Raw genomic sequence first — 14281 nt, forward strand, 5'->3', positions numbered from 1 at the left:
TTAAATTATTCGTTCAATGATGGAATGGACAATACAGTATGTTTGTGGTTGTCGAATTTGAATAGCTTCCCTTTCTTCAGTGACAGATAATCCACAGAACGATTAATCGAGGCATGGATAATCAAGGTACATAAATACAAGGAAGAGGTAAATAAAGTATGTCAATGACAGGCTAATTTGTTTGACTATAGGTAGAGAGAAGAACAAAGGATGACAGAGGCTGTTTCAATGAATGATCGTATAAGGAATAAATTTAACATGTTCATGCACTTACATAGGGGGTAAATATTTTTACCCATCGAGGATTCTTTTCTGGACGCTGATACTGGAAGCAAAATGCCATTGATTCATCATCAACTTCCCATTCCTTGATGGTTGGCCATGAAAATTCTACAACCTGACTCTGTAATAGAGAAAACACAGTAATTTTACAAGTGAAATAAAGATAAACGATACATTCATAAAAGAATACATTTCAGTTTTAGTAAATTTAAGAAGCATATAATTAATCAAAGGCGACTTCTTGTCCTTTGGCACTAATACATACATATGTACCTTAAATCTATAAAAATAAAATTATAATTTTGTCTGTACTTTTCATTTTTTGCCTCACACTTTGTTTTTATCTTGGAATGGGTATACAAAAGTAGAAAATAGGTTTCAACTCTTGAAACTTGGTATTTAAGTTCAGGGATAGCCGGGTTGTGTTCTATGCTATATACGGAACTATCTGAATAGCATACAGTGGAGTATCAATATTAAGGGAGCCAAAACAGAATATATCAAAGTTCTCTGTTTAAAAATAAATGTTTCCTGTGCTAAATATACTTTCCGATATATTGTGTTTCATGCATTTTTACAGTTCATGGAATAATAACAGAGATATTTGCAATATTACATTTTTCACAAACTTCTGAGTTAACAAGGAGATAATGAACTATAGCATTACAATGACTGACCACTACTGGTTGATATATTCTCCGTCTCTTCTGCTGCAGCAACTCGCTTCCACAAGATGGCATTACTGATCAATGGATGACAAAGATACATTTTTTGCAATTGTATTTTTTTTTTAACTTCTCAATGATCGTCACAAAAGCTATTAACCAAATAATAGTAAAATTACTCCTGTAATCAGTTCAGTAAACTATCAGATTAATTTTGTACAGTGAGTTTCTCTCATCAGTTGGCCAGCAGGTGCGCCCATTAAACAGCGCAGTGACAGCATGGAAATGCCCACACTTCGCGGTTCAGGTCCATTCTTAGAACGTGTATTAAGTGCTGATCTATAGTTCCAACCGTTCTCGAGTTGTGAAGTGTTACTGCGGGGTATATTTCTGATAATGCCTCCACATGTGTACATGGTAGAGGAAAGGGTATTTATGTACGATAATTATGTGAATACAGAGTTTTGCTGGGAAGTTGTTAGGCAATTTGTAACACAATTTCTAGGTGTACGCCCTCCACATAGAGAGACCATGCAGAAACTTGTAAACAATTGAAAGGAAATGGTTCTTTACTCGATAACAAGCGAAGTGTTAAGAAAAACGTGTTCTGAACAAGGAAAAAGTAAATGAAATTGCAGAAAGATTAGAATATATGCCCACAAAATCCTTAAGACAACTTGGCCAAGAAGCCAGGGTTTCAAAAAGCTCAACATGGTGGGCTACAAAGTTAAAATTAAAACCATACAAGGTAACTGTAGCACACGAACTGCATCCACGTGATCATGATAAGTGGGTAAGTTTTTGTAATTGGATGTTGCGAAATGTTCATGATTAAATAATTGATCCATGCTTAATATTTTTCTGTGACAAAGTATGATTCCGTTTACAAGGGTACGTTTCAACACAGAATAACAGATAATGAAGTACAGACAAAAACCCATCACATATACGAAATTCCTCTACATGAAGAATGGATTGGAATATGATGCGCAGTGAATGGATACAGAACTACAGGACCTATTTTTTTTTCAGGGCACAATTAATGCACAAAGATACAGGGATAATAAACTCAGACCATTTTTTGATTAGCTGACTGACACCGACTGTCGAAATGGATATTTTCAGCAAGACTCTGCCACTGCGCATATAGCTAATATAAAGATAAAAATTTCATGATGTACCATATTAAACTGTATCACAATTAAATTGAAAAAACAAATAACGCAGTTCAACCTATTCAATACAAGTAAATAAGAAATGTAGTGTTACATTCCTATTTAATTATAAGCGGAAGCGGTACCAGTTTCGACCCCAATCTGGGTCATCACCAGCCGAATAAAATGTTAAAACAATGCATAGGTAAATAAGAAATTAAAGAATGAATCTTTCACAAAAACAGTTGAAGAAGCAATATAAGGGGATAATGGGGATTGGCACTGTGCGATTTTAAATAGTAAAATCTAGAGGAAAATCGCACAGTGCCAATCCCCATTATCCCCTTATATTGCTTCTTCAACTGTTTTTGTGAAAGACTCATTCTTTAATTTCTTATTTACCTATGCATTGTTTTAACATTTTATTCGGCTGGTGATGACCCAGATTGGGGTCGAAACTGGTACCGCTTCCGCTTATAATTAAATAGGAATGTAACACTACATTTCTTATTTACTGGTAGTGAATAGGTTGAACTACATTATTTGTTATTTCAATTTAATTGTCATAGAGCTAATGACACATTCAACTTAATTGAGAATTTTTTTTACGACCATGTTATTAGTATGGACTTATGGCCACCCTGGTTCCCAGATTTAACTCAATTACAGAAGAACACTAGGTTGATTTTGTGACTGCAAATATAAGAGAACAGCTGAACCGATTGACATTGTCAAGCATTCTGACGATAGCTCTTGGTCTGTAGATTTGCAGACTGTCTTTACAAGCATAAACATTTCTTACCAGATATTTTTATATTATTAAAGAAAAATGTAATATTCTGATTGGCCAAAGCACTCGCCAGTACTCCAAGGCTGCCTTCTTTTTTTTTTGTTAGTGGCTTTACGTTGCACCGACACGGATAGGTCTTATGGCGATGATAGGATAGGAAAGGCCTAGGAGTTGGAAGGAAGCGGCCGTGGTCTTAATTAAGGTACATCCCCAGCATTTGCCTTGTATAGAAATGAGAAACCACAGAAAACCATCTTCAGGGCTGCCAACAGTGGAGTTCGAACCCACTATCTCCCGGATGCAAGCTCACAGCTGTGCGCCCCTAACCGCACGGCCAACTCACCCGGTAGTGTTTGGATTAAAATTAAATTCCAAAGCAGCTGGCAATATTAGATTATCACAGCTCAATATGAGATAAAGCCCTAATGGCAAATAGTCATTCAGTTAAGGGTGTAAATCATCTTCTAAAATATATCCTAGGTAAGAACATTCCATTTCTTCTTGTGGGAAAATTATAATTATTGTTGTTGGAGGAGATTTCATAAAGATTTAGCCTGTTTTGCCACATGCTTATCACCAAACAATTATTTATTTATAATGTATTAAATACTCTTCCCTTTGACCCTTTTTCAAATTACGCTGCTTACAAAAAATATGCGGGCAATACCACAAAAAATGGAATTTGCTGATTTTTTTGCAAGAAATCAGTAACGGCGACCAACCTTTCTGTAGATAGTGACAGATCAAAAGTTACTGAACTACCACCCAGAAGTTTACCACATGATGATATCATAATTGAAATTTATGGCAAAACTTTCACTTTTGCAAAAGATGTCATAATTTTCTCGAAAGTTGAAATATTACCAAAACGTAATTGTACAAGGAATGCACTGAGCAAGTGGCTCCATGGTTTAGATCACATAGCTATCGGCTGGCATTTGAGAAATCCTGGGTTCGAACCCCACTGTCGGCAGCCCTGAAGATAGTTTTCTGTGGTTTCCCATTTTTACATCAAGCAAATGCTGTCGCTGTACCTTAATTAAGGCCATGGTCACTTCCCACTTCTAGCTATCTTCTACTCCATCGTGTCAGTGCAACATGAAGAAAAGTCTAAGGAATGTCGTATGTAAGGAAATCCTTCAAAAAATATTTACCCCATTGACCGTCAGGCCTTGACAGGTTTCAGCTAGTCTTTAATTTATGCATGTTCTAGATATTATTCTCTCTACATTTACGATTTTGTCAATTCTGTTTCTCATAGTGATTTTAAAAAGAGTATCGCTTCTGTATGACACCTCTGGTTGAACCACCATCTTGTAATGTTTTAATTACTATTCAGCATTTATCTCGCTCTGAGGCAGGGTCCACTACTCTGGCTCCATGTCATCATTTTATATGATCACGGGCCTGGTGAGGGTGTAGGCCTGCAATCCTGAGGTCACTGTGCTGGGTACGAAGCCAGCGTTGCCTTAGTCTTCCAACTGATCCTTCACCATCGACTTGCAGTGCGAACGACCTCTTGCCACAGTCGATTCCTCTGCCTTATTTATGTGACCATACCACCACAGACGGCTTTACCACATCTTTATGATTGGAGCCATTCCATATTGCCTGCATGCTTTGTTGTTGTTGTTTCTATTAATATTACAAGTTTTACATTGCACCGACACAGATAGGTCCTATCGTGATGATGGGACAGGAATGTCCTAGGAGTGGGAAGGAAGCGGGCGTGGCCTTATTAAGGTACAGCTCCAGCATTTGCCTGGTGAGAAAATAAGAAAGAACGGAAAACCATCTTCAGGGCTGTCGACAATGGGGTTCAAACCCACTATCACCCGGATGCAATCTCACAGCTGCGCAACACTACCCACACGACCAACTCGCCCGGTATTTATTATTATTATTATTATTATTATTATTATTATTATTATCATTATTATCATCATCATCATCATCATAAATATTTAAAAAAATTACCACTAGTAATTTGATCAGATCCACGAACATCAAAGGAAAGATCAATGATATCAAGAAAGTAATTCATGATTGCAATCTGCAAACGTAAATTTTGCTCTATACATACACATCAATGTTGCTAAGCACTGTTGTTATCTATTCAGGGAGCTGATCTCGGTTGTGTGCAGCGAAGAATAGAATGAAGAAACTTCAGCTCTCGATAATACTTGGTACGTACAGTTTTATCTGACCCTCAAAGTGCCTGATAACTATTCTGTTCTCGTATACGTAGCTACAAGAATCAGAATCACACTAAAAGGACCATTATTGCAGGAGTTTAAAGTAACATATTTTTAAATATTTAGATTCGTAAGAAGTATTTTGATACACATTACAGATTTTAAATATTTTGAAGGATATAGTGTATTTGAAAGAAAACAATTCTTTTTTCACTAATTTTACATCGACTTAAGATTTGTAATTAAACACTTGCAAATAGTTTAAAAAGCCTGTACATCCGTAACATCTAAAAATAATTTAACAATTTCAAGGGAGGTATTCTGTCAAAGAATCGCATCCTTTAGCTATGTTGACGGTGTAAGTCTTGGGTGTCTCGAACTGTGTCTTCCCTTGCACAAACTTTGCCACATTGTTCTCCTCACAGATTTAGTGACTCTTCGTTTGTGATCCCTTCGTCAGTCCTCGGTTAAATCTCACATGTTAAAAGTGCCTTTTATCTATCTACCTTTCTTTCTTTCTGTCCGGCTCCATGGCTAAATGGTTAGCGTGCTGGCCTTTGGTCACAGGGGTCCCGGGTTCAATTCCCGGCAGGGTTGGGAATTTTTAACCATCATTGGTTAATTTTGCTGGCACGGGGGCTCGGTGTCTGTGTCGTCTTCATCATAATTTCATCACGACACGCAGGTTGCCTACGGATGTCAAATCAAAAGACCTGCACCTGGCGAGCTGAACATGTCCTCTGAAACTCCCAGCACTAAAAGCCATACGCCATTTCATTTTTTCTTTCTTCCTTACTTTCTTCTTCGGGTACTGCCCATGATTCACTTCTACACTCCATACAAAAGTCTTCAGAAACATTTTTATAATAAGTGTATCTGTGTTTCATGAGATCAAATTTCTTCTCTCTTAATGAGGACCTTCCCTGCTTTAGTAAGTCTACAATAAATAGTTCTTCGCTGGGCAATTTGAAATCCACGCCAGTAACTTCATGTGAAATTGAAAGGTCTTTTTCTATACATAAGAACATCTTAACATAGAAGGCAATCGATGGCCGCAGAAAATTTGGAAAAATATTTAGTTATTAACTGTGCTTCCAAATAAAAATTAGAGGTTGAATAACATGTACAGATTTTATGTAATTGGATATTTTATGTATATCAATGTCAGAGATTTAATGTAAATTTAAGGAAATTTGAATTCATTTCATAATATTTTGAAATATTTTAACAGGCATCAAAATAGATGAACAATGCTAATATTAGTGTGTAGAATTCAATGAAAAAACAGAAATGCTTTATCATGTACCATTTACAAGATATCAGTAAAAACATACCCTTAAATACTTATTTAATATTATACAATCTTCCTGCAACAGCTGTAGGTTGCGCAAGGACAAAGCGTACTTGAACAACAATAATAGATCCAGACAGATACACGAGATAGTATGAAGGGAAGAATATTCTGGATGTGGTGCTGGTAAAACCAAATGAGCTCTATAGAGAAACTGAAGTAATAGATGGTATTAGTGATCACGAAGCTGTTTTTAGTGGTAGTTAAAAATAAATGTGAAAGAAAGGAAGGTATTAAAATTAGGATTATTAGGCAGTACCATATGGCTGATAAAACAGGCATGAGGGAGTTTTAAAAAAGTAACTATGATCGGTAGAAAATGGTAAATAAAAAAGTAAACAGACTCTGGAATGGGTTTAAAGCAATTGTTGAGAAATGTGAAAATAGGTTTGTACCTTTAAAGGTTATAAGGAATGGTAAAGATCAACTATATTATAACAGAGAAGTAAAGAGACTAAGGTGGAGGTGCATGTTGGAAAGAAATATAGAAATGGCTGTGGAAGTAAGGAGAAATTGAAGGAACTTACTAGGAAATTGAATCTAGCAAAGAAGTCAGCTAAGGATAACATGATGGCAAGCATAATTGGTGGTCATACGAATTTTAGTGAAAAATGGAAGAGTATGTGTGCTGTGTAAAAACTGTTTTTCTCCCCGGCCTATCTTCTCTTCTCTACGTCTTACTGTATGTGCTTGCAAGCTGTGTTATGTATTGTGTATTTCTTCGATGTATTTGTATGTACTTTGCCTTGCTATGCTTTGCCCCCTCTTAAGGAATAAATTTGTTACCTCCCTTCTCGTATGTCTTCACAGAAATGCAGATTTTACCTCGCTCTGAAGTGTCCTGCCTGCTTTGAGAGCAACCCCCCCCCCCCCCCTTCTCTCTCTCTCTCTCTCTCTCTCTCACTCGCTTCGTGCCCCTCTCCTCTAGAGGGGAGTTCTGGTCCACGTGACTGGTGAGCTGCTCCTCGTGGCCTTGTCTGGTCGCAGTGTCAATCTCCTGTTGGCACTGGTGCAGTGCGCTGCTTTTCTGGGCTCGCCTTGCGACCCTTTGAACCCGGCACGCTAGCACGGAGGTAAGACAGAAAGGGACCTTGATACAGTACCCTTAAAATGTTGTTACTTGGAAAGGTGCCTGAGGTAATTATGAAAATTTATGAATGTGTAATGGTAGGAGCCTAGTGTTCAATATTATCTTTACTTAAGGTTTCAAGTTGATGTGTTCGACTGAGTTGGGAAAGAATGTGTTTTCTTGGCTGAAATGTTTTCCCCTTCTGGGAAAGGCTCTTGATAACTAATCATGTACCTCACTTGCCCCAGATATTGGAAATTGTTAAGACGGGCAATTCCCCGATAGTGGGATTAGGTTAGTGTTGTTTTTCGAGGGCACTGTAATTTGCTGCACATTTTCTATACGCCTTAAAAGCATTGCTTCCTGTTAAGGTACCGAATGGCCTTGTTTTTTGACTACTCTTAATATTACTGCTAAGTTTATGAATTTTTAGTGTGTTTCTCTTATATTCAGAAAGTGTCTATTATACTTATTGCTGTTCGATACCCGGCTTATGTTCGGGGAGTCAGCTCGAGAAACCCTTCATAAAAGTGTGTGAACATGTACCTGATAGTGAGGACTGGTTCCCTCATTCTTATCCTGCTGTAGTTCTGAAAGTGCATACGGGTATAATCTTCTTTAATTGTGAGTTGTTGGGGTTTGATATATTTAAAGGAGTTAAGGCTTTCAGCATTGTATAAAAAGAAGCTTGGCGGGTTGTTACTGTTAAAGTTTGGCATTTTCATTTAATACGACTTATTTTCCAGCCCCCTTGGGCCGCCGCTTTTTCCGCCCTTTCCCACTGCTCAGTATGTATAGGTACTTTAAGACAGAAACAGGTGACAACGAGGACATTCCATGAATCATTAATGACACTAGACTCATCAGAGTGGGATGTGTAAGACCCTACCCACTGACGCTGGGGTGTACGCAGGTGAAACGCTGGTTAATAGAGCAAACGCCTGAAAAGCCATACATCTAATTTTTGATCTGATATGCTCTATTGGTGGAAAAATATCTAATTCCCTCCATGGGAACTTAGAATTTCCAATCGCCTTCGAATGTCGATGAGAGAACTCGCTAGTGGACATAGTGAGGAAACGATTCCGAAGGAGATTGATTGCATGCAACATAATCGCTGGGATGCATAAATATTGGTAATGGAAAAAACCGCTTGTAATAAGGGATGTCTCAGTAATAGGGCTCTCGCTGTAACCGAAGGATAATACACACTTTACTATACAAATTCTGAAGGGACTGACAAAAATTGTCGTTATAGCGGGGTTCTTGTTATATGCCGTATTTGCTATAGCGGACTTCTACTGTATATCTTAGGACTAAAGCAGCTATGTATTACCTTTCTCCACTGTCAGGATTGGTCGAATATCCAGTGCAGTCAACATCCTCACACTAGCTCAACCCCTCCATTCATCTATCTTTAGCAGCGCACTATGCAACATTGCACCTGATCAAAACCAATTAATTTAATAAGTAATGCGGAGATATTAGCATTGAAGATAAGTTCGTAGGTTACAGCTTAGATAAAAATTAATGATTTCTACTTCGTTTCTGATTAAAATCGTTGCTTTTGAGATGTAATATGATGTTTCGTATCTCCTCGTGTGTAGGTGGTACCGAGTCTTTGTTTGGAGTAGTTGCATGAAATTGGAGTCTTTCTGTAGGTGGTTAACTGTCATGTAGCTTCTAGAAGAACTGCTTCAGGATTTCACAATTGGCCTTTGTATTTGTCTCAACTGTTCCATCAGGGCGACAAAAGCAAAGACTGGGTGCCTTGAAGTTTGTTAGTTCTTCCCTGAATGTCTTGTAAAAATTTTGCGTATTGTTCCTTTTGAAATCACCATCAATTTTCTCCAATCTTCTGTGATGAAAGGAGCATTTAATACATCTGATTGTTTTGGATGTTGCCTTCTGTGTGCGATTCCAGGACTCTGTCACAGTCTAAAGTCCACCATCTGTGTTTCAGTTTCGTGGTGGTTGGCCGAGTTTCTTTGATGATTATTGGATGGTCTCACAAAGTTCTTCCCATGTTGTGTGTTGGTCTCCAGTGACTGTTTGAATTCCTGAGCATGTTCTTTTAAGTATTCTGTGTCTATGCATAAGAATTTAGATTTTCGACAATTCCTTCAATTTGTTATGAAGCGGATTTGATCTGTGAGAGATGGTGGTCGAACCTCAATGTTATATTGTATTGGATTTATTGAATGCTTTGGAAACTTTATAGTGTATTACATAATAACAAACAGAAAAAAGCGAACCTACAGAGAGAATATTTTTGTGAAATAAAACACCAGTTTTACCCTCAGTTCTTTATCTTTGGCCGGTCATGTGTTTAAAATTCTCGGAGGGTTGAGCGATTCAATGACAAGACAAGCGGTGATGGGAAGTAATAAATCTGTCAGCACTGATAGCACTGAAGAGAAGAGTGCCAAAACACATTAGCTCATAAATATATATGAGGAAAGAAAAGATAAGATAAACGCAGCCCTTACATAAATGTATCTTAGCATATAATTGCCATAGTCTTCAGTTGGCGAATTTCCTTTTATTCCTGTTGGGCATTCTGTTTTTCTCAAAGAAACTTATGAAAATTTTCAGTTGATTCTAGAAAAAAATTAACTACCAGGAACATCAGTGGCTATTGTGTGGATATGTAAAGGTAACCATTATCTTGCTATGTGCTTGCTTTTCATGGCACTGGGATAGTAGAAGCAGAGAGAAACATTGGGTAACAAAAGAGTTGCCTACAAGGGAAAGTTTAACTCCTGGAGAGAAAAATGTAATTTGTGCTACTCTGGTTGGTTCTATAAAAATACTACTAGCCCCTTTGCATATCAAACTTGGGATCATTAAGCAATTTGTAAAAGCACTGGACAAAAGTAAGTGCCTGGAGTATTTAAACCAAAGATTTCCACTCGTCAGAAGCTAAAAGAGGGAGTATTCAATGGACCGCAGATTAGGCTACTTATGAAGAAAACTGCATTTTTGGGCACTATGAATGATGCTGAACATCAGGAATGGTGTGCTTTCAGAGAAGAAATTGATAAATTTTTGGGGAACATAAAAGACATGAATTGTAAGACAACTGTGAAAAACATATTTAAATGATTTCAAGCTCTCAACTGCAACATGAGTTTAAAACTCAATTTCTTGAATAATCTACTGGACTACTTCCCCTGACTATTTGGGAGCCCTTAGTGATGAGCAGGATGAAAGATTCCACCAACAAATAAAGGAAATTGAAAGAAGATACCAGAGACAGTGGAACATAGTAATGTTAGCTGACTACTGCTGGTACTTGAAGAGAGAAACTAAGCAACACGGCTGTAAACGTTGGTCAACACAACTCTCCTTCCAGGTAAAGAAAAAAAGTTTTTCTTCAAGTGGTGATTTGTAAAGGTATGTACTCTAGGTATTCTGTTTTATGTTGTACAAGGTTTTCCTTCTATTTTACAGTACACTTTATTAGGTAAAAACTAACTTTTATGACATTGGTTTTGTACACTGTAAGAAAACTGGACTCCAGCATTAAATTCAGTGTGTTAAAATTATTTACATTCACCTACAGCATCTCAGACCTCAGAATTTTTTTAATTTTTTTAGCAAGTCATTTACGGTTATTAAATATATTTTTACTAATCTTTAAGGGGTATCAAAATTTAGTGAAATGTGATCAGAGTCATGATATTAAAGGAAATGATGCGGCTGTTGTGAAAAATCCTTAAGTGATATAAAAAAAGGAAAGCATATTTGAACTCGCCACACCAAAGTTAGGTAAGATCACCTATTAAATCTATCAGAGCATTATCTGAGGTCATTGAAGGAAGATAACCTTTTATAAAGTGGCGAAGTTACCTGCTCTTACACCAGTAAATAGTACAACCAGCCCATAATAGGAGGGCATATAGTGCTGAAAAGTAAATGTCAGGTCAGGAGAGATCCTGCTACCGTATGTGACAGTAGACGGTACACCTGCGACTGTCTGGCCGAGGGTTGGGTGGCCGATACCAAACCCAACAAACTAGAGGAATTGATGAAAATCATTGCTATCCGTATTGAAGATACTGAATGTAGGATGCTAAAAGGTTAGTTTTTTCCACCTATTCAATACATATAAATTTTATAAATTAGGAATTTATTATTGATTCCACTTGAGACATGTTTCGCCCTTCATTGAGGGCATCATCAGTCAAAATATCACCTCAAGGTAAAAAATCAGGTAACTGGTTAGTAGTTGACAGTACAAATTAATACATATTATTAATACAATTACAAAAATTAAGTATGGGAAATAGTTGTACAAAAGAGATGGTTGAACATATAGGTTTATAGATGAAAAGTCAGCACCAATGCCTAAAATTAACATAGTAGAGTTCGGCAGTGGTGCTCTGGAGAAACAGTTGACACAATCATAGGGAAATAAAAAGTTAAAAAATATTTACATTAAAACAATTAAGGGAGAAAAGTTGTAGTGTTCGGCGTCAATGTTTGTAACAACTTTTCTCCCTTAATTGTTTTAATGTAAATATTTTTTAACTTTTTATTTCCCTATGATTGCGTCAACTGTTTCTCCAGAGCACCACTGCCGAACTCTACTATGTTAATTTTAGGCATTGGTGCTGACTTTTCATCTATAAACCTATATGTTCAACCATCTCTTTTGTACAACTATTTCCCATACTTAATTTTTGTAATTGTATTAATAATATGTATTAATTTGTACTGTCAACTACTAACCAGTTACCTGATTTTTTACCTTGAGGTGATATTTTGACTGATGATGCCCTCAATGAAGGGCGAAACATGTCTCAAGTGGAATCTATAATAAATTCCTAATTTATAAAATTTATATGTATTGAATAGGTGGAAAAAACTAACCTTTTAGCATCCTACAAACTAGAGGAAGACCAACAGCTACGGGTGGAGGAGTTTCCCCTAGAAGGTTTGATGTGACCCTTGTGTAGGAAATGATACATAAATTCATCAGCTGCTGCCTTGCAGTGAGGTAGGGGACTGCCAAAGGCTAAGGGAGAATACCCCTGACAGAAAATCCCCAGCAGTGTTAAGCTTAGCAAGTCAACTGAAGGGTTATATCGATTGCTTTCAACTACAAAACGAGCCTCGGATCGCAAAACAAATACCGGATAGACACATCTTCTCAAACATCTGCAACGTATGATGACCGTAAGGCTGATGTTCAAGTACGATGTTTTGAGAAGAAGCCCAAAAGAAAGAGTCCAAAACACAGAATTGGAATATTAAATATCCTGACCCTGACTGGCAGAAGCGAGGAGCTGATAGATATGATGGAAAGGAGGAACCTCTGTATTCTTGGCCTGAGTGAGGCAAAGTGGAAGGGAAGAGGAACAAGAAAGCTAAGAAAAGGATACAAACTACATTGGAATGGAAACAAAACAGAAGCAAAAAATGGTGTAGGTTTTATATTAAGAGAGGACATTGATGTCATCAGTGAGGTAATATATGTTAATGATAGAATTATTAAGTTAAACATCTCTCTTACAAGAGTGTGCTGACAGTAGTCCAGGTGTATGCCCCACAGACTGGCTATAACGAAGAGGAAAAAGAACAATTCCGAACTGATTTAGAAGAAGCTATAGAAAGAGAGGAAAATATCATAGTAATGGGAGATCTAAATGCTCAAGTTGGATCAGACAGGCTTGGATATGAAAATGTACTAGGTCCACATGGTTATGAAGACAGGAACCCAGAAGGAGAAAGTCTTCTAGATCTATGTGTAAGGAATGGCTTGAGAATAAACAACAGTTGGTTTCAGAAGCAGCTAAGTCATAAACTAACAAGATACAGTTGGAATGGAGATACTAAAACTCTGATAGATTATTTTATATCAGACAATGAAGCAGGAAAGGCCATATGTGATGTCAGAGTTATACCAAGTGAAAGCCTGGACAGTGACCACAGACTTCTCCTCGCAACAATAAAGTACATTAAAATTTACAGACCTCAGAAATACAGGAAACCAAAAATCAAGACATGGGAGCTAAAGAAGGCAGAGAAACAAGCTGAATACACAAAAAAAGTGACCAATAAATTACCATCAGATGCATTACAAGAAGGCAACATCAAGTGGACTAGATTCAAAGAAAGCATTGTCGGAGCTGCAGTAGAAGTTTGTGGTAAAACTAATAGCAAAATGAAGGCAAAAGAAACTCCTTGGTGGAACGATCGGGTGAAGATTGCTGTGAAAGCAAAAAAATGAAACCAGGAAAGCCAAAGACAAAGAAATGCAAAGAGGAAGTCAAAGGAATGAATCTAGAGTAAACGAACTGCAGCAGAAATACAGAGATCAGAAGCTAAGAGTAAAGAAAATTGTGGCCGAAGAAAAACAGAAAGCTTGGACTGATTTCACAGATAAACTAGAGCAAGACAGCAAAGCTAATTCTAAATTACTTTACTGAACAATACGAAATATAAGAGACAATGAATACATAACAGCAATAGAGGAACCAGATGGTAACATAGTCAGGGAAGAGACAGAAATAAGGAAGATCATGAAATCCTATTTTGATAATTTATACAACTGTACTGGGAAAGACTCCAATGATGTAACCATGCAGGTCAGTTTAAGCTGCAATGATGAGGCTGACCAAGAGAGCCCGCCAACATGGAAGAAAGTAGAGACTGCCCTTAATAGTATGCCCAAAGAAAGATCAACAGGATTTGATGAAGTCAGTGCAGATATGATCAAAGCAACTGGTGCAATGGAATACAGTGGCTTCATCGAGTAATTAATGCAATA

The 14281-nt window shown here is 37.3% G+C and overlaps 1 protein-coding gene across 2 annotated transcripts in view; it reads right to left on the reverse strand.

The window, feature by feature from the left end:
• Positions 1-14281, reverse strand: part of Snx27 (sorting nexin 27) — a 514072-nt gene that overhangs the window by 32189 nt on the left and 467602 nt on the right. For both annotated transcript variants that reach the window (XM_067138378.2, XM_067138379.2), the window contains exon 9: positions 275-403. In XM_067138378.2, the coding sequence (XP_066994479.1) occupies positions 275-403 (129 nt within the window). The remainder of the gene's footprint in view (positions 1-274; positions 404-14281) is intronic.

Source organism: Anabrus simplex, chromosome 1 (genome assembly GCF_040414725.1).
Source record: "Anabrus simplex isolate iqAnaSimp1 chromosome 1, ASM4041472v1, whole genome shotgun sequence".
Taxonomy (NCBI): domain Eukaryota; kingdom Metazoa; phylum Arthropoda; class Insecta; order Orthoptera; family Tettigoniidae; genus Anabrus; species Anabrus simplex.